This window comes from Hyperolius riggenbachi, chromosome 11 (assembly GCF_040937935.1).
Source record: "Hyperolius riggenbachi isolate aHypRig1 chromosome 11, aHypRig1.pri, whole genome shotgun sequence".
Classification (NCBI taxonomy): domain Eukaryota; kingdom Metazoa; phylum Chordata; class Amphibia; order Anura; family Hyperoliidae; genus Hyperolius; species Hyperolius riggenbachi.
Window position 1 is genome coordinate 123,758,433 of NC_090656.1, and position 21,360 is coordinate 123,779,792.

The 21,360-nt window shown below is 45.4% G+C and overlaps 1 protein-coding gene across 2 annotated transcripts in view; it reads right to left on the reverse strand.

The window, feature by feature from the left end:
- LOC137537710 (mucin-5B-like) overlaps positions 1-21,360 on the reverse strand; it is a 192,995-nt gene that overhangs the window by 72,279 nt on the left and 99,356 nt on the right. For both annotated transcript variants that reach the window (XM_068259649.1, XM_068259648.1), the window contains exons 5-7: positions 20,661-20,861; positions 9,131-9,290; positions 2,224-2,352 (exon numbers count right to left, since the gene is read on the reverse strand). In XM_068259649.1, the coding sequence (XP_068115750.1) occupies positions 2,224-2,352; positions 9,131-9,290; positions 20,661-20,861 (490 nt within the window). The remainder of the gene's footprint in view (positions 1-2,223; positions 2,353-9,130; positions 9,291-20,660; positions 20,862-21,360) is intronic.

The following is a 21,360-nucleotide window of genomic DNA, read 5'->3' on the forward strand; positions in this document are numbered from 1 at the left end:
AATAGCATAGACATGGTACAGACAGCAGAGACAATAGGATTTGTTATTCTGTAAACAACTGGCAGAGGTAGACTTTGTTACATGTGTTAATTTCTCAATAGACCAGGTTTTTTAACAACAATGCATGAATAGGTCTGAGTCTTCAGATCTCTGTCACAGTGGCTTGTATGGTAATATACCAACTGGGTATTGAAATACAGGTTTTGTATTCAGGTGCCTGGAACTTCTAGAGTGTTAATTATTAATGTATCTGTAAAGCACTGTCTGGAGGAATGTGCTGCTGACTAGTTGAAGCAATGATGTCATTTTTAAGAAATTGTGATGTGCTGTATATATTTTAATATCGGGGTGATTTAAGCAGCACATTATTACAACCTTTCAGTTTCCCTCTGGACTTTGTCAATCTATAAACAATGTGTTCCATGTATATATTGACCTTAACCTTCCTGGCGGTAAGCCCGAGCTGAGCTCGGGCTATGCCGCGCAGGAAGATATCTCAGCCCCTGGTGGAGCGATTTGCTCCATTTAAAATGCTGTACGCGCAGCTAGCACTTTGCTAGCCGCGCGTACAGCTTGATCGCCGCCGCTCTGCGGCGATCGCCCGTACGCAGCGGCGCAAGAGGGCCCCCCCCTGCCAGAGCCCTGCGCTGCCCGGACCAATGAGTTCCGGGCAGCGCTATGGGCTGGATCGGAGGTGTCTGACGTCAGGACGTCGGCTGACGTCCATGACGTCATTCCGATCGTCGCCATGGCGACAGGAGAAGCCAAACAGGGGAGCGCGTTATATACGCGTTCCCCTGTTTGCTATTGATGCCGGCGACGATCGCACTAGAGGGACACATGCGCCCTCTAGTGGTGTTTCATGTAGCTACCACTCTGGTAGCTTTACATGAAACACAAAAAAAAAATTTAAAAAAAAAGAATTTTTGCCATTTTGCCAAAAAAAATTAACCGCCAGGAGGGTTAAAGAACTGAGTATGCAGTTACAGTATCACTGATCCAATTTTAATCAATGTGACCTGTATGGAATACGGTGCATTTGTATATTGGCTTTCAGGACTGATGTCATTTGGTACATTGAAAGTAAGCAGAGCTAGCGACAGGAATCAGGTGGCTCCCGTATGCATGTGATCAATGTGTGAGTGCATGAGGGTGTGTGAGTGTAACTCAGATATAGGCTGTTTTTTAGAATTGATGTAGAGGAGTGCAGTGTATGTATACACTGGAGGCTTCATCCTTTCTCTTTTACAATACTTTTTATCCTTTATAGTAGTGTTGGGCGAACAGTGTTCGCCACTGTTCGGGTTCTGCAGAACATCACCCTGTTCGGGTGATGTTCGAGTTCGGCCGAACACCTCATGGTGTTCGGCCTTTTAAGTTCGGGTTCGCCCCGAACTTCTGTATGCCCCCGAACAGGGCCGAACAGGGCCCCTGTTCGGGCGAACAGGGCCCTGTTCGGCCGAACAGGCCGCAATACGGCCCCCCTATGAGGTCGCAGGCATAAGGGGGGAGCATGCCCCGATCGCGAAGTTCCGCCCTTTCTCTGACCTCACGCCCGCTGCCCGGCCTCCCTCAACTCGTCACTCTCCGGACTCCTCCTCCTCCTCACTCCACAGTGCCGCCCACTGCCAGGCCATCCGCTATACAGGTACTTCTTGAAACTTTTGAATGGGGAAGCGGGCAGAGGGGGGAGCGCTAGCGGAGGGGGTGGGGGGAATTTCCGACCCCCCCCCGCGATCGGGGCATGCTCCCCCCTTATGCCTGCAACCCCATAGGGCCCCCAAAATAGGGATGTTCGGGAAGTTCGGGGTTCGGCCCGAACATGCCGAACATCTCGGCCATGTTCGGCGAACTTTCCCGAACCCGAACATCCAGGTGTTCGCCCATCACTACTTTATAGCACCACTGATTGCCGGCAGATTAAATTTCCGCATGCACATGCGCGTTCACGTCAGTGTGCACACATACTCTTGTGCGCATGCGTATCTTTGTGAGCACGTGCAAAGGCCAGCGAGTGATGCAGGACACGTGACGCATCCAACTGGAACTTTAAAACTATGGCCATTCTTGCGCACGCAAGGTGAAACACGGGCAACATGGAGACAACCACCGCCGAGACTGATGCAGAGCTAGGTGAGACTGACAATACCTATTTATCAGTAAGAGGAGGAATTTGAAGAGTCTAGCAAAGATGTGCAATCAGAATAATATTTATTAGCCTACCTTCATATTCCCTTGCTTCAGAATCACAATTCCCGTTGGGATTATAGCATGTTGGAAGGCATGGGGATCCACATGGCTTATAGTGCCAGTCACAATGACCATCCTTATTGTAATAATCACAGAATATAGCTGAAAATACATTACAATTATTTAAAAAAAATCATTCTAACCTAATTCCAGTGATTTTTATTCTGTCCCCCGTTTCCCTACATGATATTCTCACTCTGTCTGCGCTCAGGCTATGGGTGGATGTGGTCATAGCCTAGAATCCTTGGAGCATTTGATCATGTCATTGTACATATGCATTAAGAGGGATGCACAGGTAGAAGAGGGCCTGGTGGGCGGATCAGGTTATTTGGGGGTTAGGATTGGCAGGCATCTAATAGACACCAATATAAAGAATTGGTAATTGGGTGCCAGGTGTTGAGTTGGGCACCCGATGCAGACAACAGCCTATTGGCTACTATGTAGGGAAGAAGAATTGCAGCCAATCTTCTATTTGTAGATGATCAGCTACAAATAGTGGTTGTTTGGGTGCCGATGTTAGATATTACGAGTGGGAGGTTAGTGTAAGGCTTGGTTCAGATGGGCGTCCCACTGCATCTCATTCAAATGCTTTTCTGCAAGTGTGCAGAAAAGCATGTGAGAGCTTTCTGCTGTGATCAGCATCTTCCACCCCCGCACGGTCATACTGTAATATAAAAAAATATTATAAATTACCAATATTCTTACTACTAGCACCACTGGGGCTCAGCTCACACAAAAGTGCTCCTGGTAGTCCCTTGTAGGAATGTGGTAGCAGGAAATAACAAAGAAGCCTGGTTTACACTTGCTGGAGTGACAACTAGGGATGGATGAGCAAAGTTTTGCGAGATGTGAAACTGTACCCACTCATGCCCGAGAAGGGGAGAGGGATGCAGCAAAGAGTGTTTGAATTCTGCCTCTTGCAGCCAGAGTGCACAGTGGCCAATCTTCTTCTTCCTAGGCATCTAATCACTTTGGTAACAGTCGCTCCTGTCATCATGTGATATTTACGGTATTAGAATCAGAATCAGAATTTATTATCGCCAAGTACAACGGTGGATAATACCCGGAATTGGTTTTGGCACATACAGGGTCGTTGGTGAGAAGACAAGAAATAGCATACAGTTAAGCATGACACATACATAGACGTGGGACAAGCATACATAGGACATCATTACAGCTTGTGCGTACAATTAAGCAGAGTGCAGCATCACATGCAGTCAAGCATGGTACATACATATAAAATATAAAAGCAAAAATAAAAGCAAAACAGAGCATTACAGCATACACGTACAGTTAACGTAAATACAAACATAGCAAAGCATACATTGATAGCAGGAACAGAAAAGAGTGGGACTGGAGGAGTAGCCTGAGAGCTGATATGAGCGCTGCCATTTTTGGCACTGGACGCTACACAGCGACACGCTCCCAACAAGACAGGTGCTCCGATTTGTCCACGAAAGTAGAGAGAAAGAAACTGAGAAAGCAACTGGGAAAGCTGAGGGGCATCATGATGGAGGCGGACAGCAGAGTTCACTCGGACCAGGCTGCCCGAGGAGTAGCACTCCTGATTTTGAGTCCGCACGGCTGGGTAATGAGGGTGCAGACACAGTGGGGGCCCTGTGGGGCCAGGGTGCACCCGGGGGCACCTTTGGGTGGTGGATGTGGGGCCTGGGGTCAACACGGCTGGGCAGCAGTGGTGGACAAGCCAGGGAGGTTTACCGTTGGTGGTGGCAGGACACTGATGCCCAGATGCGGCAGCCAGCTCCACTTTGAGGGGAGCAGCATCATCTTCTCTGTGGCTGAGTGGTAGCCTGCCTTCAGCAGGTAGAGTTGCCATTCCGGGGCAGCAGCATTGGACAGTCACATGGCGGCGAAACAGCTGCAGGCCACGTGGACAGGCCAGGCCCAGGACTCCTGGCTGCTCGGCGAGACGAAAGGAGCTGGAGCCGGAGCCTCAGACTGCAGCCGCTGGCAATCACTCTAGTGGCACTGTGAGCGGGGGGACCCGGTGGTGGAGGGTACCCGGCGGTGGTGCTCCCTCGCCGGTGACTGAGTCTGTACCTGTCCGGCGATCTGACTCCGAAGTCTCCTGGTCTCCAAAGATGATCCCGTGGGCAGCGGCAGCGGTGGGTCCACGTCTGGACTCCCCTGACTAGGGGAGCGTGCTGATCGGCTGAACCCATGCTCCGCAGCCAAGGGCGGCATGCCGCTCAAACTGCTGATGGGGGCGGCAGTGCGGCCAGTGTAGTCCTGCGTCGGCCTTGTGGCTGGGATGTGTGGTGGACGGGGCCTCTCTGCAGGGAGCCGTTCCGGATGACGAGCTGCGGGGCCGTGGTTTGACCGATGCGTGTGGCAAAGCCAGTGGTCTGACCGCAGCGGTGTGGATCAGCAGGCTCCGTCCTGCTTCCTGATGTCTGTCTGCTGTGGTGCTCCCTGGGACCTGCATGTGGGTCCCGAACAGCTGTTCTTGCGGACCGCGACCCGATGGCTGGTGCCGAGCCAGCAAGCCCACGTCCTCCCTCAGCGTGAAGGGGAGCTCAGAGGGGAGCAGAGTCGAGATTGCATTTTAAAGGCGTATTATAGGCAGGGCTGTTGATGCCTAGGAGGAAAAGGATCTGCCACATGTGGATCCCAGAAAATTAAGTTACTAGGGGGGCTCTATGGCTACCTATACTGGGAAGGGGCTCTCTGGCTACCTATACTGTGGAAGGGGCTCTCTGCCTACCTGCACTGGGGGAAGGGCTCTCTGGCTACCTATACTGGGGGGGGCTTTCTGGTTTCTTATACTGGTTTGGTCCCTCACTGTCTACCTAATAATAGTGGCTCCTCTGCATGCCTATACTGGGGGCTCCCTTTGGCTACCAACTAATGGGAGACCTCTAGCTACCACATTTTAACAGTGAGTTGGGTGGGGAATGTGAATCTTTACAGTTTCACCCAGAGAGTTACTTAGCCCTCTTGCTGCAGTGCTCCACACTGCACTAGATCCTCCTGACATGTTCTGTTTCATAGTGGCCCCCTTCTCAGATGAGGGGATACAGTTTAGTTTTTCACATAACTGTGTGGCAACATATCGAAACAGTAGCAGTAAAAAGTATGTGAACCCTTTCGAATTATATGGATTTCTACACAAATCACTCATAAAATGTGATCTGATCTTCATCTAAGTCACAACAATAGACAATCACAGTCTATTTAAACTAATACCACACAAATAATTAAGTGTTTTCATTGTTTTTTATTTGACACACCATGTAAACATTCACAGTGCAGGTGGAAAAAGTATGTGAACCCTTGGATTTACTAACTGGTTGAACCTACTTTGGCAGTAATAACTTTAACCAAATGTTTCCTGTAACTGCAGATCAGATGTGCACAATGGTCAGGAGTAATTTTTGTCCATTGCTCTTTACAGAACTGTTTCAGATTCAGCATTAATCTTGAAATGTCTGGTGTAAATTGCTTTCTTGAGGTCATTCCACAACATCTCAATTGGGATGAGGTGAGGACCCTGACTGGGCCACTCCAGAAGGTGTATTTTCTTTTGTTTAAGCCATTTTGTTTTTGATTTACTTCTATGCTTTGGGTTGTTGTCCAGCTGCAACACCGATCTTCTGCTGAGCTTCAACTGGTGGACAGATGGCCTTAAGTTATCCTGCAAAATGTATTGATAAACTTGGGAATTAATTTTTCCTTCAATGATAGCAATCCGTCCAGGCCCTGACGCAGCAAAGCAGCCCCAAACCATAATGCCCCCACCATCATACTTCACAGTTGGGATGAGGTTTTGATGTTCGTGCGCTGTGCCTCGTTTTCTCCTCAAATAGTGTTGAGTGTTTCTTCCAAACAACTCAACTTTTGTTTTATCTGTCCACAGAATATTATGCCAGTACTGCTGTGGAACATCCAGGTACTCTTTTGCAAACTTTAAACATGCAGCAATGTTTTTTTTTTTGCACAAGAGAGGCTTACTCTGCTAAGCAGACTGCGATTTGTGCAGAAATCTATATAATTCCAAAGGGTTCACATACTTTTTACTGCTACTGTATTTTAAGGCATGCACTGCACCACTCTGAAGGTTTGCTGTAGTTTCCACTGCACTTGGGTGCAAAGTGGATGTGAGCTACAGTATTCTGTCAGAAGAATGTCAAAACATCTGGTGTTTGAAACAAAAAAAACTGGACACAGTGAAAATGGACATGTGTGAATGGCTCCATAGGAAAGAAAAAGTCTGTTCCACATAGGCCTGCTGCCACCCGCTCACTGAAACTTTCTGGTAGGAGATCTACTGTGAACCAGGCATAAGCCTGCTCTCAAGGTATCACTGGGAGGGAGAAGGTGCCCCAAAAAAATAACCATTGATGTAATAAATATAAAATGGCTTACCTCTAAGAAGGAGCAACGCCAATATAGTAAATACATTTTAACAATCAGATACAAAAACGTTAAAGAGACTCTGAAGCGAGAATAAATCTCGCTTCAGAGCTCATAGTTAGCAGGGGCATGTGTGCCCCTGCTAAAACGCCGCTATCGTGCGGCTAAACGGGGGTCCCTTACCCCCCGAAATCCCCTCCGTGCAGCCGGGGATCACTTCCTGATTGAGGCAGGGCTAACCACCGCAGCCCTGCCCCACGCGCATCTGTCAGCGCGTATCTCCGCCTCTCCCCCGCCCCTCTCAGTCTTCCTTCACTGAGAGGGGCGGGGGAGAGGCGGCGATGCGCCGCTGATAGACGCGACTAGAGGCAGGGCTGCAGCCGTTATCCCTGCCTCTAGGAGCAGCAAAATCTACGACCAATTTGGTCATTGATTTTGCGGGGGGGGGGGGGTGTTTGGGGGTGAAGGGACCCCCGTTTAGCCGCGGGATATCGGCGTTTTAGCAGGGGCACACGTGCCCCTGCTAACTATGAGCTCTAAAGCGAGAATTATTCTCGCTTCAGTGTCTCTTTAACACATTTTGCGAAGCACAGTCCGCTTCCTAAAGTGCTCTTTATATCCTGGGTTTCAAGCTCAATATGTAGTATGTATTAGGTTTTGTTTTGTTTTGTCCAACCAAACAGACCACAGATTTGTGGCTACATCTGGAGATCATTTTTAGAGGACATTTTTCTAAAGAAAAAAAAAAATGTCTTGACTCAATGAAAGCTCTGTATTACCAGTATGGTCTGTGCCTGCGCCGTGCGCTCCTGGTGACATCAGGGGAAGCGAGGACACGGCAACGCAGTTGCAGTGGTTTTCAGACTTTAAAGTCTGAAATTCCAGAAGTGAACCGGAGGTGGGGCCGGAGCATTGGGGAGTGGCTGCACGGGCGTAGGATGTCTGCGGGGGACCATTAGAAGCCCCGGGTAACTTCAACTCATTTTCCCCCGACCCCCTACAGTATCCCTTTAAGTGTTATATACACTACAGGCTAAAATATTTAGAGCACTACATGTTCAGTTCAATATTTACCTGTACTTTCAATAAAAAAAGTTTAGAATACCTTTTAGTTTATACATGAATTAATGATTTCTTTTTTTTAACTTCAGTTGTTTATTTGTTTTATGCTTTCAGTTCAAAGTAGCTACCGTTGGTAGATGTAACTGCTGAACATGCCAATGGCATTCTTTCTACAATGGAAATCAAATATTTTTCAGAAATGTCTTCTCAAATCTCCTGCAGAAGTTCCTATAAATATGTGACACTTGTTGGCCACTTTGCTTTCTTTCTTCTGCCCATCTCATCCCAAACCAGCTTTATGTGCAATCCACTACATATTTTCAAGCTAATCATCTTGTTCTTTTTCCTAAGGTAGTTTTAGCAAAGCTTGGACTTTTGTTTTAGATTATTATTAGCAAAACATCAAAATTCCTCCTTCGTGTTTGATAGCTTAAGTCATTCACTCTTGGTACCATCCCTTTGCCTACTCGCCGATGTACAAAAATCCTGCAGGTTGAACTGAAGATGTCAAATTTGATTTATCAGTCCATAAGATCTTCTTCCAGTCTTCAGTTGTCTACTGGCAGTGTTTCAAGGCAAAGCAAAGCCTTTTTTTCTTATTCTGATGTCTTAGCAATAGCCTCCTTGTTGCAACTCAACCTGCCAAACCTGCATCGTGAAATCTATTCTTTACAGTTAAACTTGAGACTTGCTTACTGCAGCATCTATTATAGTGAACCTGAAGTTTTTTGTTTTTTTTAAATAAAACAACAGATACTTACCAAAGGAGGGGGAAGGCTCTCTGTGCTATAGAGCCTTCCCGTTCTTCCACTGGTCCCCTTGTTCCAGCACCGTCACCCCCGTTAGCATTCTCCGACCGATGGGTCAGAGACTGTTCTCTTCCCGCTGCTGGAGGCTCTAGAAGTCTAAAGAAGCCCGAGTGCTCCCAAAGACGAATGTCTCAACAGCGTGCACATGTGAGCGTGCTCTTTCTCACACTCGCCTTCAGGAACACTAAGGCTCCCCTCCTTAGATAAGTATCTGTTTTTTTTATTTTAAAACCACATCAGGTTTCCTTCAAGGTTTACTTGAAGCTGTAGTCCCATGAGCCACCTATTACACAAGCTAATGTGGCTCTGGGTCTGCAAAACCTCTTCCTGTCAGAGGCTCCCCTAATTTCCGCATTTTGATGGTGAAGAAGACCATGCTCACTACTTTCTATGCAATTTAACTGCCTGGAAAACCTGTGAACAGATGAACATAGCTCACAATGCACTGAAATGTAAGGTCTGCTACAAGTTCTCAGAACGTTAATGTTCATACTGCCATTTTTTAGCTGCAAAAAAAGTTTTCTGGATTTTTAAAGAAGCACCGTGAAGTATTTTAGTAAAAGCATGCGGTGTCATATAATGAGAATTTTGTTAATTTAATAAATATATCTCTAATAAGTATTAAGTAGGCTTACGGCAAATTTCAGGAGTCCTCCATTTTATGCAGATGTCATGCTTCCCACATTCTGCAGAGTATGCTGCTACAGAGGCACACAAGCACTCACAATCTCCAATATCATCGCCACAGCTACACGTATCAGCTATGCATGTGTCATAAAAGTCCTGAGGTTCCACCTACAGCAGAATAATGGCATTAGCCTTCAGAAAACTACATGCAACATGACATGTTCAATATAATGATAAACTTTATAATGCATTAAGATGAAGTAACTTCCAAGTAACTTCTGTTACAGCAAATAGCTTTATTTCTGCTGGAATAGCACAATTCTTCTCATATTTGCAAGGGTGGGAAAAAGACAAATGCGGAACAGAATTGCAGAGGAAGGGAGAAATTCATAAGAAGGCAATATCAGACTGTAAGGATCTATAGTGGCAGACAGAGAAGTTGTGGGTGACGTGTCTGGAAATTAATTAGGAAATGCATGGACAATGTAGTGTGCATTCCAGGATGTAGTTAGAAGCCAGAAATAATGGAAACAGTGAAACACTAGGTACTTAACAGTCTGTGGAAGGGTCTTAACAAAAAAGTTATAAACAAACCCAAACTAACTAACTGTCCTGAGTTTCTACCAGGAGATACTTTTTCATCTCATCTACAAAATACATTTTCAGCATTTAACAGACCACTTCACAACTGAGGGGTTTTACCCCTTTAGCATCCAAGCAATTTTCACCTTTCAGCTCTCTTTCCATTCAATTGCCAATAACTTTATCTCTACTTATCAGAATGAAATGTGTTAAATGTGTTTTTTTTTATCACTAATTAGGCTTACTTTGGGTGGTACATTATGCCAAGAATTATTTTATTCTAAATGTTTTTAATGGAAAAATAAGAAAAAAAAATTGGAAAGAAATCCTTATTTTTCAGTTTTCGGCCATTATAATTTTTTTAAAAATGCATACTACCATAATTAAAATCCATGTAATTTATTTGTCCATTTGTACCGGTTATTACACCAATTAAATGATGTCCCTATCACAATGTCTGGCGCCAATATTTTATTAGGAAATAAAGATGCTTTTTTTTCAGTTTTGCATTTGTCACTAATAAAAAGCCCATAATTTATATAGTAACAGTATTATACCCTCTTGACATACATATTAAAAAAGTTCAGTCCCTAAGAAAACTATTTATGTATTTTTTATATTTGTAAATTTATTTTATTGTATTTTTTTACAAAAACAATAAATGTTGGTAACTATTGGGGAGTGTGGGAGGTAAGGGGTTAATTTAAAATGTAAAAACAGGTCTTTGCATTTAAAAAAAATGCTTTTAGATGTAGTTTTACTATTTAACCAAAAGATGGCCTCAGTCTTTTTTTTTATACGTCCTGTAAGTGAAATATGTATGCTTACAGGAAGTGTACTGAGGATGGGAAACTTATTTATTAGAATGTTCGTGCAGCTTCTCATAAAAGGCGCGGATCATTGCTACGGGGACTTAGATCAATGATTAGGAATTGCTTTCCTATTCATTGATCTCCTGGCGGGCAAATGGCAACATGAACGAGTGCACAAATAAGCGGGAGCGCGTACAGCAGTGGTAGCAGCGGGAGTACGTATATTTACTCCCCTGGGCGGTTAAATGAAGTCTGCAGGGGAGTAGATATACTGTACTGAAGCTGTGAAGTGGTATGAAAAACTTCTCAAGGTAGCTAAAGAATGTATTTTATTTTAAACATTTCCTTGCTTTCTCAAGGCTTAGAAGGAGTTTCCTCCTAGCAGATACTTTTTTCATCCAGTCTTTCAGCAGCACATTGCAGTTGAAAAAGTACCAAATAAGTAGGTGAAAAAGAACCATCAAAATTATTTTTAGTGTGTTCTTGCTTGCTGGTGGTTTAAAAAGCATTTTATTGGCAAGTTGTGAAAATATTACATAGAAGAACAGGCAGGAGAAGAAGTGAATTGCACATGGGCCAAGGGCCCTTATTTAAATCACTTTTCTCCTAAGTTTTCTCATAAATGATATTTTCATACCTTGTCGTCAATAAAATGCCCTTTAAACCAATAAACCAACCAATACTCAACATAACTTTGATGTTACTTCTTCACCTACTTTTTAGTTCTTTTTTAATTGCAAAGTGATGAAAAGTTGTTTTAAAGAGATGAAAAATTATCTTCCAGGAGAAAACTCAGTAGGAAAAGTTAATTGCATACGGCCTAAGGTGTGAAAAGATCTCCTGTGAGATAATTCAGCAGAAAAGTGAATTGAATAGGGGTCAATCTGCAGTTATCGGTCAATTATTGACTAGTTCAGTCTAATTCCTAGAGTATTAGATGCAGAATTTACTTGAAGGAGTTGAGTTTTAAAATAGCAAACATGTTAACAACTAATAATGCATAGAGTAGAGATGTCGCGAACCTCAGATTTTCGGTTCACGAACCCAGTTAGCCGGTTAGCCGAAAAGTTTGCGAACCGCAATAGACTTCAATGGGGATGCGAACTTTGAAAAATAGAAAAAATTATGCTGGCCACAAAAGTGATGGAAAAGATGTTTCAAGGGGTCTAACACCTGGAGGGGGGCATGGCGGAGTGGGATACATGCCCAAAGTCCCGGGGAAAAATCTGGATTTGACGCAAAGCAGCGTTTTAAGGGCAGAAATCACATTGAATGCTAAATTGCAGGCCTAAAGTGCTTTCAAACATCTTGCATGGGTATACATCAATCAGGGAGTGTAATTAGAGTTCTGCTTCACACTGACACACCAAACTCACTGTGTAACGCACCGCAAACAGCTGTTTGCGTAGTGACGGCCGTGCTGGACTGGTGCGCACCGTGGCCAGAGTGTAGGCCGTGGCGGTTTTCAAGCCCATATGGCCGCCGGGCTGTGGTAGCTCAATGATAGAACAACAGTGACTTTCCAGCTGATCAAATTTGGTCTGTCCACAATGAAGCATCAACCTTATTATCTTCTTGTATGTAGGTAGGCATAGGTAGGTGTCCCAGTAGTTAGCTAGGCATAGGTAGGAGTCCCAGTATAGGTAGGTAGGCATAGGTAGGAGTCCCAGTATAGGTAGGTAGGCATAGGTAGGTGTCTCAGTAGTTAGCTAGGCATAGGTAGGAGTCCCAGTATAGGTAGGTAGGCATAGGTAGGAGTCCCAGTATAGGTAGGTAGGCATAGGTAGGTGTCCCAGTAGTTAGCTAGGCATAGGTAGGAGACCCAGTATAGGTAGGTAGGCATAGGTAGGTGTCCCAGTAGTTAGCTAGGCATAGGCAGGAGACCCAGTATAGGTAGGTAGGCATAGGTAGGTGTCCCAGTAGTTAGCTAGGCATAGGTAGGTGTCCCAGTAGTTAGCTAGGCATAGGTAGGAGTCCAAGTATAGGTAGGTAGGCATAGGTAGAAGTCCCAGTATAGGCATAGGTAGGCATAGGTAGGTGCCTCAGTAGTTAGCTAGACATAGGTAGGAGACCCAGTAGTTAGCTAGGCATAGGTAGGAGACCCAGTATAGGTAGGTAGGCATAGGTAGGTCCCCTAGTATAGGTAAGTAGGCGTCCCTGTATAGGCAAGTAGGTGCCCCGGTAGTTAGGTAGGCATAGGTAGGTGTCCCAGTATAGATAGTTAGGCAGGGCCTGGCTGGCACAGTAATAACAATTACCAAGGTCCAGCTGCAACAGAGCAACACACACAAAAAAACACATCAGGAAAACATTAGAGCTCTCAAAAGAGCTGTTGAGGGGTGCTATTTTAGCAATAACAACCAGCCAAGAGCCTAACTAATCTTTCCCTAGGAAAACAAGTCTGCAGCAGGTGTCCCTAGTCTGTCTCTAGCAGGCACACGAGTGGGTGTAATGGCCGGCAAACCTGCCTTATATAAGGGGGGGGGGGGGGGGGGGCTCCAGGGCTTAGTGTAGCCTGAATAGCTACAATGTGCCTGCTGACTGTGATGCAGAGGGTCAAAGTTGACCCTCATAGTGCATTATGGGGCGAATCGAACTTCCGCAAAAGTTCGCTTGGTCCAGGCGAACGCGAACCCCCAAAGTTCGCCTGGAACCGTTCGCCGGCGAACCGTTCGCTACATCTCTAGCATAGAGTAGACCTCCAGTGAGAGGGAGCTGGAAGCTGCTATAAATATATATTTCCTTTTAAATAATGTGATTGCCTGGCTGTCTTGGGGAATTTGGAGATGAATTCGACACCTTAAACTGTTATTTTCTTTTGGCTATTTCAAATCAACTTTTGCAGTGTGGAATTGTGCATTATCCTGGTGGAAGGCTTCTGTTATCAGGTAATATAAATCAGCATGGTAGCTGGCTGGTCTGTGGCTACAACCCCCCTTAACCAACAAGCTGCAATGTCCTGAGAACTTTTCTCTGATAGGCAACCTTACACTTTTCAGCAATTGGTGCTACAGTGGGCCTTCTATGGGATCAGATTAGGCAGGCTAGTCTTCACTTCACATGTGTATCAATAAGCCTTAGGTAATGTATATTTTCACATTATTTTGGCATCATGAGTGGCAATATGCTACAAAAGAGAGGAGCTATTATTTGAACGGATCACCATGTGTATAAACCTGACAATCAAAAAAGACCTTTTCGGCAGAAATAATGCTAATTTTACAGCAAACAGAGAACCATCTCTAAGCATGCAGGCAGACTGGCAATATCAGAACATGTCACCACCAAGGAAGCATCTGAGTACGCTGACACACAAGACACACTTAGGCATACTGGCACACAGAGCACATCTGGGCACACTGGTACAAGAGAAACTTTTGGGCATGTCAAGGAACTGCGGACCTCAGAGTCAGTCACGATAGGACCGAAACCAGAACAGGGCCGAAAACCATCATGATCAGATTTCACAGTTACTGGACTCTCACTTAAGAATGCAGAATCAGACTTAGAAGTCACTGATTCAATCAAGGTTATCAACAAGTCATGTTCAGGGGCATTAACAGGACAAGACAAATCTTCTGATGTATGAACTGAACTAGACAGAGTCTCCACAACTTCCTCTGAACTGGACAGAGATTCATCATTTAATACACTAGATTGGAGCTCCAAAAGAGCTGTCAAACAAGTCAGTAATACAGCAACCCCCACTGAACTGGGCAAGACTGAGGATCTCACTGGACAGGAAGGGAACCCTGGAACCTCTGCCACACTGGACAGAGAACCAGAATTTTCCAAGATACAAGGCAGGACTTCAGCAACACTCACTAAACAGGACTGACATTCTGAGACTTCTATTATTTTTACCAGAGAGTCAGAATTATCCATGTTACAGGGCAAGACTTCTGAAACATTCAGAGGACAGGGCTGGAGTTCCCTGGCTGCTACAACATCAGACAGGGATTCGACAACATTAGCTAAAATAGACTGTGTACAGGGTAAGGCATCTAAAACACTTGCTGAAGAGGACAATGCTTCAATGGCTTCTGCTTCACTGGACAGAGATTCATCAAGCTTAAAGGGATACTGTAGGGGGGTCAGGGGAAAATGAGTTGAAGTTACCCGGGGATTCTAATGGTCCCCCGCAGACGTCCTGTGCCTGCGCAGCCACTCACCGATGCTCCGGCCCCGCCTCCGGTTCACTTCTGGAATTTCAGACTTTAAAGTCACAGGCACAGACCATACTGGGCCTGCACAGTACGCTCCTGGTGCCATCAGCGGGAGTGAGGACACGGCAACGCAGGCGCAGTGGTTTTTTAGACTTTAAAGTCTGAAATTCCAGAAGTGAACCAGAGGCGGGGCCGGAGCATTGTGGAGTGGCTGTGCGGGCACAGGATGTCTGCGGGGGACCATTAGAAGCCCTGGGTAACGTCAACTCATTTTCCCCTGACTCCCCTACAGTTTCCCTTTAACTAGACTGGACTGTAATTCTAAGACAGCTGGTAAACAGGTGAATATTACTGCAACACCAACTGAAGTAAGCAGAGCCTCTGAGTCCTCTGCTAGGGATCTTGAAACATCCAAAGTACAGGGTAAAGCTAAAGACTCTGCGACTTCAGCTTCACTGGACAGGATCACTGAACAATCCATGTTGCAAGGCCGAACCATAGAAGCACCCAGGCCCGCCATCAGGGGGGGGACAGCCAGTACTTCCGTGAGGGGCCCCATGCTCCCAGAGGGCCCGCCCGCCTCCCAGTGATGTCAACTATCCTTATCTGTGGATTCTGTTTATGCACCTGATTGCCGGGGACGGACGTGGTTGAGATTCAGTCCCGCCCCTCGGCTCAAACTGCCTGCAGCTACAGCCACTAGTAGCCTCAGAATAGTCTTTGGGCATCCCACTCCCCTCCCTTTTTCGTTTCTATTGGCTGCAAAATCAGCCCTCTTCCTGTCACACTTCAGGCAGGCAGCCCACGTGGTGCGCAGCTCCGAGTCTCCTATGACTCAGAGGAGTCCTCTGACCAGAGGATGAGAGTTCAGGGAGGCAGCGAGCCCACGAGGGGAAGAGAACAGCCAGACACCAGGTCAGATAATCTTACACAGGCTCAGTCTCGCTCCCTGCTGTGCGTGTAATCAGCTCCTGAGCCTGTGTATGGGATTTACTGTGCAGCAGGAGGAGTTGTACATTCCGATCTCAGTGCTGTTTGTCAGGAGTGGGGGACAATCAGTGGAGAGTGTTTGGGGAGAGAGCTGTCTGCCATGAACTGGACTTACTTTTGAGTGTCCCTCTTCATGGATGTGTTTCCCTGCATTCACTGTCCAGTCTGTGAGACATGTCTGGTCTGCTGGGAGAAGCTACTAAACACAGGACAGGAGGGGGAAGGGAGCCTTCTTATTGCTACAGATACACTCTGACCAGCCATGACCTGGGGTCAGCTTAGTTAGGCACCTCCCCTCCTGCCACTTGTCTTTCTCTCCTTCATTTCTATTAACCCTAAAGGAACGTACCCACTATGTTTTTCCAGCGACCAGGATTTTTTTTATTTCTGTGCATCGAGTAAGCATTTCTGACGAGGGTACATGTGTGTGACTAAACAAATGATGTTTTGAGGTACGGGTCGATTATGACCATCACAGCGGACTGAATCTTTAAAGGATACTGAGAGCTGAACTATTACATAAAAATGGGGGGAGCAGGCATGTATTATGATGCCCTCCTCCTGTCCACCACACCCACGCTTCTCCTCCATCCTCCTCCTATGCATGGTAAACCCTCTGCAGCTCTGCACAGGTCGCCGGAGTCAAGCGATAGTGCAGAGCCATGGGGCCAGGAGCGCCTGCGCACTATCACCCGACTCCGGACTGAGCTGCAGCAGAGGATTTACAGTACGAAGGAGAGGGACAGAGGAGAATAGGGGGAGTGGTGGGCATGAGGATGGCATCTAATATATCCCTGCTCCCCCCCCCCCCCCGGCTCGTCCCTCTGTGTTCTTCTGAGCCGCTCCGTTGTACCGCTGTCAGCTCCAGTGGTCGGATACTACAGCACATGCGTGGCCCTGGCCCTGCACCTGCTTGGTCACACTCCTGTGGCCAGCTGCGTACTGCATCTGCAAAGTTAGTTAAAACTACAAAGACGCAAACCGCTCTTGGCCACGAGAGCACAACCAAGGAGGTGCATGGTCAGGGCTGTACATGTGCAATAGTCCCCGGCTGGCTCAGTTGGGAGCTTTACCAGAGCTGACTGCAGGATATTGGACCAAACTAGATGGACACCAAGGGAGTATATGGTTTACAGGGGCCAGGAAGAAGCCCCAGGTATGTAAACATCCACTTTTTTTTGGGCCAATTCAGTGGCACTTTAAGTACTACAGATTGTGTACAGAAACATAATCTGTATTAAAGTACCAATTAATTGGCACCAAAAAAGTTATTATTATTATTTTTTCTTTTTAACTTACCTGGGGCTCCTTCCAGCTCCCTGTTGTCTGTCAGGCCACTCAATGTTCCCAGGCCACTTGCTTGTGTCATAGCCTCCTCTGACAGTGCTGCGACTAGAGCTCTAGTTGCAGCTACTGGACATGCCCAGTCTTGTCGTCTGTGGGCCTTCTTGATTGTGCTCCCATTGCCAGGAACGCTCTTGCGTGTGCACACGGCACCATACAATTCTATTTTATTGAGTTTATTTGAGTTTATCTTGGCATTATTTGTTTGTAGGAGAGGTGCCTACAGCCAACTCTGGGCAGACCCACCACTTCTAAGTTCATCTACATTTGGTTCGGCGCACACAGGCAGGGGGGGGGGGGGGGGAGGCCTGATGATGTGTGAGGGGCCCCAAAATTTCTGATGGCGGCCCTGGAAGCACCTATTGGACAGTATAATGATTGAACTAGAGCAAGGTGCTGAAACAGGAGGCCCAGAGCACAGAATGTGTGATGTTGTAACATTCAGATGCTTGGGTTCAAAATTTCCCAAACAGGGTTTCTGAGACTCAGAATCTGTAGGACTGAAGCAGTCAGCAACAGATGGAGTGCATCTATTGGTATCTGCTGGATCACTTTGCTTGCAGGATACAGAAAACAAATCAGAAGGAATTTGTTTATATTTTTTCACAAAACACTTTGCAACCAATTTAACAAATTCCAGGGGTTCATACAAAAAACTTTCTCGTTTTCATCTGCAACTTCCTCAGCCCAAGTTCTCATTTTGCTATCAAGCAAGTATAAGATAATTAACCGGGACTGCCGAAATGCTGTAGCTGATCTGAAGAAAGGACATGCATTCAAAATTTTGCAATTCTGCAAAAAAGTTGATAATTACTTATTGTCTCCATTATAACAATTCAGAGAAGCAAGGTGTGCATCTCTTCTTCGTTGTAGGGAAACAAGGCTAGCAGGTGATGTCATTGCTAGGGGCAACGGAGAGACAGAATCAACATTGGTTACTGAGTGTTGCACACACTGACTCCCAGAGCGATCATTCAAGATCTCATTCCATGCATCAATTAAAAGAATTACAAACTCATGCACACACAGATTCATTTCAATCAAAAAATAACAGATTTCATTATCTGCTAATGACAGAATCTGACTACGGGTCTGATGCGCAGTTGCTATGGGCAACGACACTGCTGGTTGTGAACATTTTCTGGAATGTTCAAATTTAGCTCTATTTAAGACTTTGCTGCACTGGGTGACTGTGACTTCAAAGATGGAACAATACTTTTAGTGGAATTGCTTGCATACAGGTTGCTTTTAAAAGCTGCTGAAGACATATTTGATTGACTAGCAATCAGGAGTTCATTACGAGAATATGGTAATGGGGATATTCTAAACGAGTTATGGATCACAAAAGCTATAAATTCTAGAGGCTTTTCTCTCAGAGTAGTGTGATTCAAAACATCAACTGCCCAATCAAAAAGTTTGCCTTTGAACAGAGTGTAAACTATCTGATCAGACCAGGTAGAAAAAGGTGTAGCCTGAAAATCTGGGTTTAACAAAAATCTAACCAATTCTGGCAAAAACTTGCTTGCCGTTTCACAGTCAAGCTTTTCAATTCTTTTGAAAAACAAGGAACCAGTTCCTGGCGAATCTCCGCTGTTTGCGTTCTCTGTGAACTGCAAACATATGGCGTGTTCAACCTGCCCCCTATACATCATCATGGAGCCAAACTTTGACCCCTTACCTCACAGTCGGCAGACACATGGCAGCCAATCAGCTTGCACCCCCTCCTGGACCCTCCCCCAACACACACACACACACACACACATCAAAATTCATTCTCTGCTGGCTGCTGACTGTTAGTGAGAGCAGCGTAAGACTTGCTGCATTAGCTAGGCCTGTGTTCTTGTTCCTAACTTGCTGTGAAAGCACTCCAAACCGCCCTTTTCAGGGCTAGCACATCAGTCTCCTATTTTTTGTGTGTGTGACACTCCAAAGCCCACTGACACCCAGAGCTGTGTGCACACTACTGCTGTTGCTACAGTGAGTTGCACGCACAGTACCACTCCAGTGCATTATTACTGTATTTCACTGTATTCTAATAGTACTATTGCATTTCTCTGTGTGTGACACTCCACAGCCCACTGACACCTATAGTTGTGCATAATGTGATTTCTGCCCTTTATGCTGGATCCATACGGTGCGTTCGCGCACTCGATTTCCCGCTCGATTCCCGTCGATTCGTTTATTTCCAACATGTCCGATTCGGATTTCGATGGATTGTTAGGTCGATTCGCATGCAAAGTATGCCGAATCGACCTAACGATCCATCAAAATCCAAATCGGACATGTTGGAAATAAACGAATCGATGGGAATCGAGCGGGAAATCGAGTGCGCGAGCGCACCGTGTGGATCCAGCATTAGGGATTAAAACCCGACTTTGCGTCAACTCTGAAATTTTTGGTGGGACTTTTGGCATGGATCCCACTCTGGCATGCCACAGTCCAGGTGTTGAAACAACTTTTCTATCACTTTTGTGGCCAGAAACAGTCTGTACGTTTTAAAATTCACCTGCCCCTTGAAGTCTATGGCTGTTTGCATGTTCACGAACATTTGCGGAAGTTCGTGTTTGCTGTTCGCGAACGGAAAATTCTATGTTTGAAACCTCTCTATAATTTACCAGATAAAAATAAAGAATTGACTTTTGATTTTATGCCCGACAGTTACACTTTAAAGACTAGATCTTGCTGTGGGAAAAGTGAAATGGGTGTTTCAAAACAGCCTGCTTTATATAAGGGCTTGTTCCTATGGTGTCCAGTGCTTTGAGCTATAATGCAGTGGGCACCGGACATGCAAGGGACAAATAAGAGGAGCAAATTCTCATTCAATCCAAGTTTTTTTATAGAACAAAAGATCTCAGCAAGCAGATAAATCATACAGATGAACTTGATGGGGCCTTTATGTGGGGGGACAACAAATTCCGTAAATGTGACCACTTAATCTTTCTGGTATTTTTCTGGTAGTGTTTTCAAGGAGCAATTTCATATTAGGTTTTACCTGCGGTTATCCTCAGGCCCCTTTCACACTACAGCGTTTTCATTGTGTTGCATTATCCGTTTTTTATTGCAGGGTAATGCTAAAGCAATGAAAGTCTATGGCAGAGCTCCCCATCCCTGTCCTCACGGCCCACCAACAGTATGTTTTTCAGAAAACCACAAACATTCCCAGGTGCGGAGATTAGTGTCTCAGCAGAGCGGATTACCTACCTCTGTGGATTTCCACAAAACATGCACTGTTGGTGGGCCTTGAGGACAGAGTTGAGGGACACTGGTCTATGGGACATTTCATACCTGATGCGGTACAATGCATTGGCCAGAAGTATCGCATCTGACGCAAACGCATCAGAAAGTGAGCGCTAGAGAGCCTCACTTAAGAGTTGATTTCTTGCCAAGAATTACATTAAGCCTCATTGCCGCAGGTATCTACAAAGCGTGCTTTAGCGTTGCGGTGTGATGCGATCATTCTATCGCACCACAATACGAACGCAGGTTGCTAATTTGAAACCAGCCTTAGGTCCTTGCAATTTAAATATAAGGTTTCCTCTAGAGTGAAATACATACTGGTAATTGTATTCCCTATTTTTACTTTACAAAATTCGAATAGCAAGTTTGACTGTTAGATATTACAACAAAAAATTATAATAACCTACCACTGAATGGCACGTGGCAAAAACGTCACTTTTGATAATGTCACAGTGTTTTTCAGCCCAGGCTAGTTTTTCTGGTTTGTCATGACATGGCTCAGTTGCCGATCTTACTCCAGAGGCATAGGTTTGATGTTGTGACCAGGAAGATATTAAATCATTGTTAGCATAACCATCATTGTCTCCACATAATCCACAGACATAGCCCTGGTAAAGGTAAGAGTCACAATGAAAACAAGGTGAATAAGAAGGCCGGACTTACTAAGCTTCTAGAGATAATTACAGAACATACTGGTAAGTGTTTTGCAAAATCTTGTCTGTATCTAATAAAGACTTTATACTATTAGGTGGCAATGTTTTCCCACCTCCACCTGGGTCATACTAGACTACAGTGACAGCTGCAAAAATAGTGAAGTTGTGTGATGGGAAACATAAGAGCAGATTTTCTGCAACAAAGGTACTCAAGTAATTTTCCTGAGCCTTTGCTTTGTTCTTCTCATTGCTGATTAGTAATGTTAATGTACATTACCATAGCAACGGTCACGCTAGTCGAGTACCGCAGGTCATGGTAATAGCGTAACTCGTGGTACACAGAGTTGTTGGTAAGTGACATTGTGCATCAACCACATAAGCCTCTATTCACAATAACATGTGCGGTAACTCTTTTTTGGTGGCAAAATTACTTCAAGTAATACTTACCAACTTT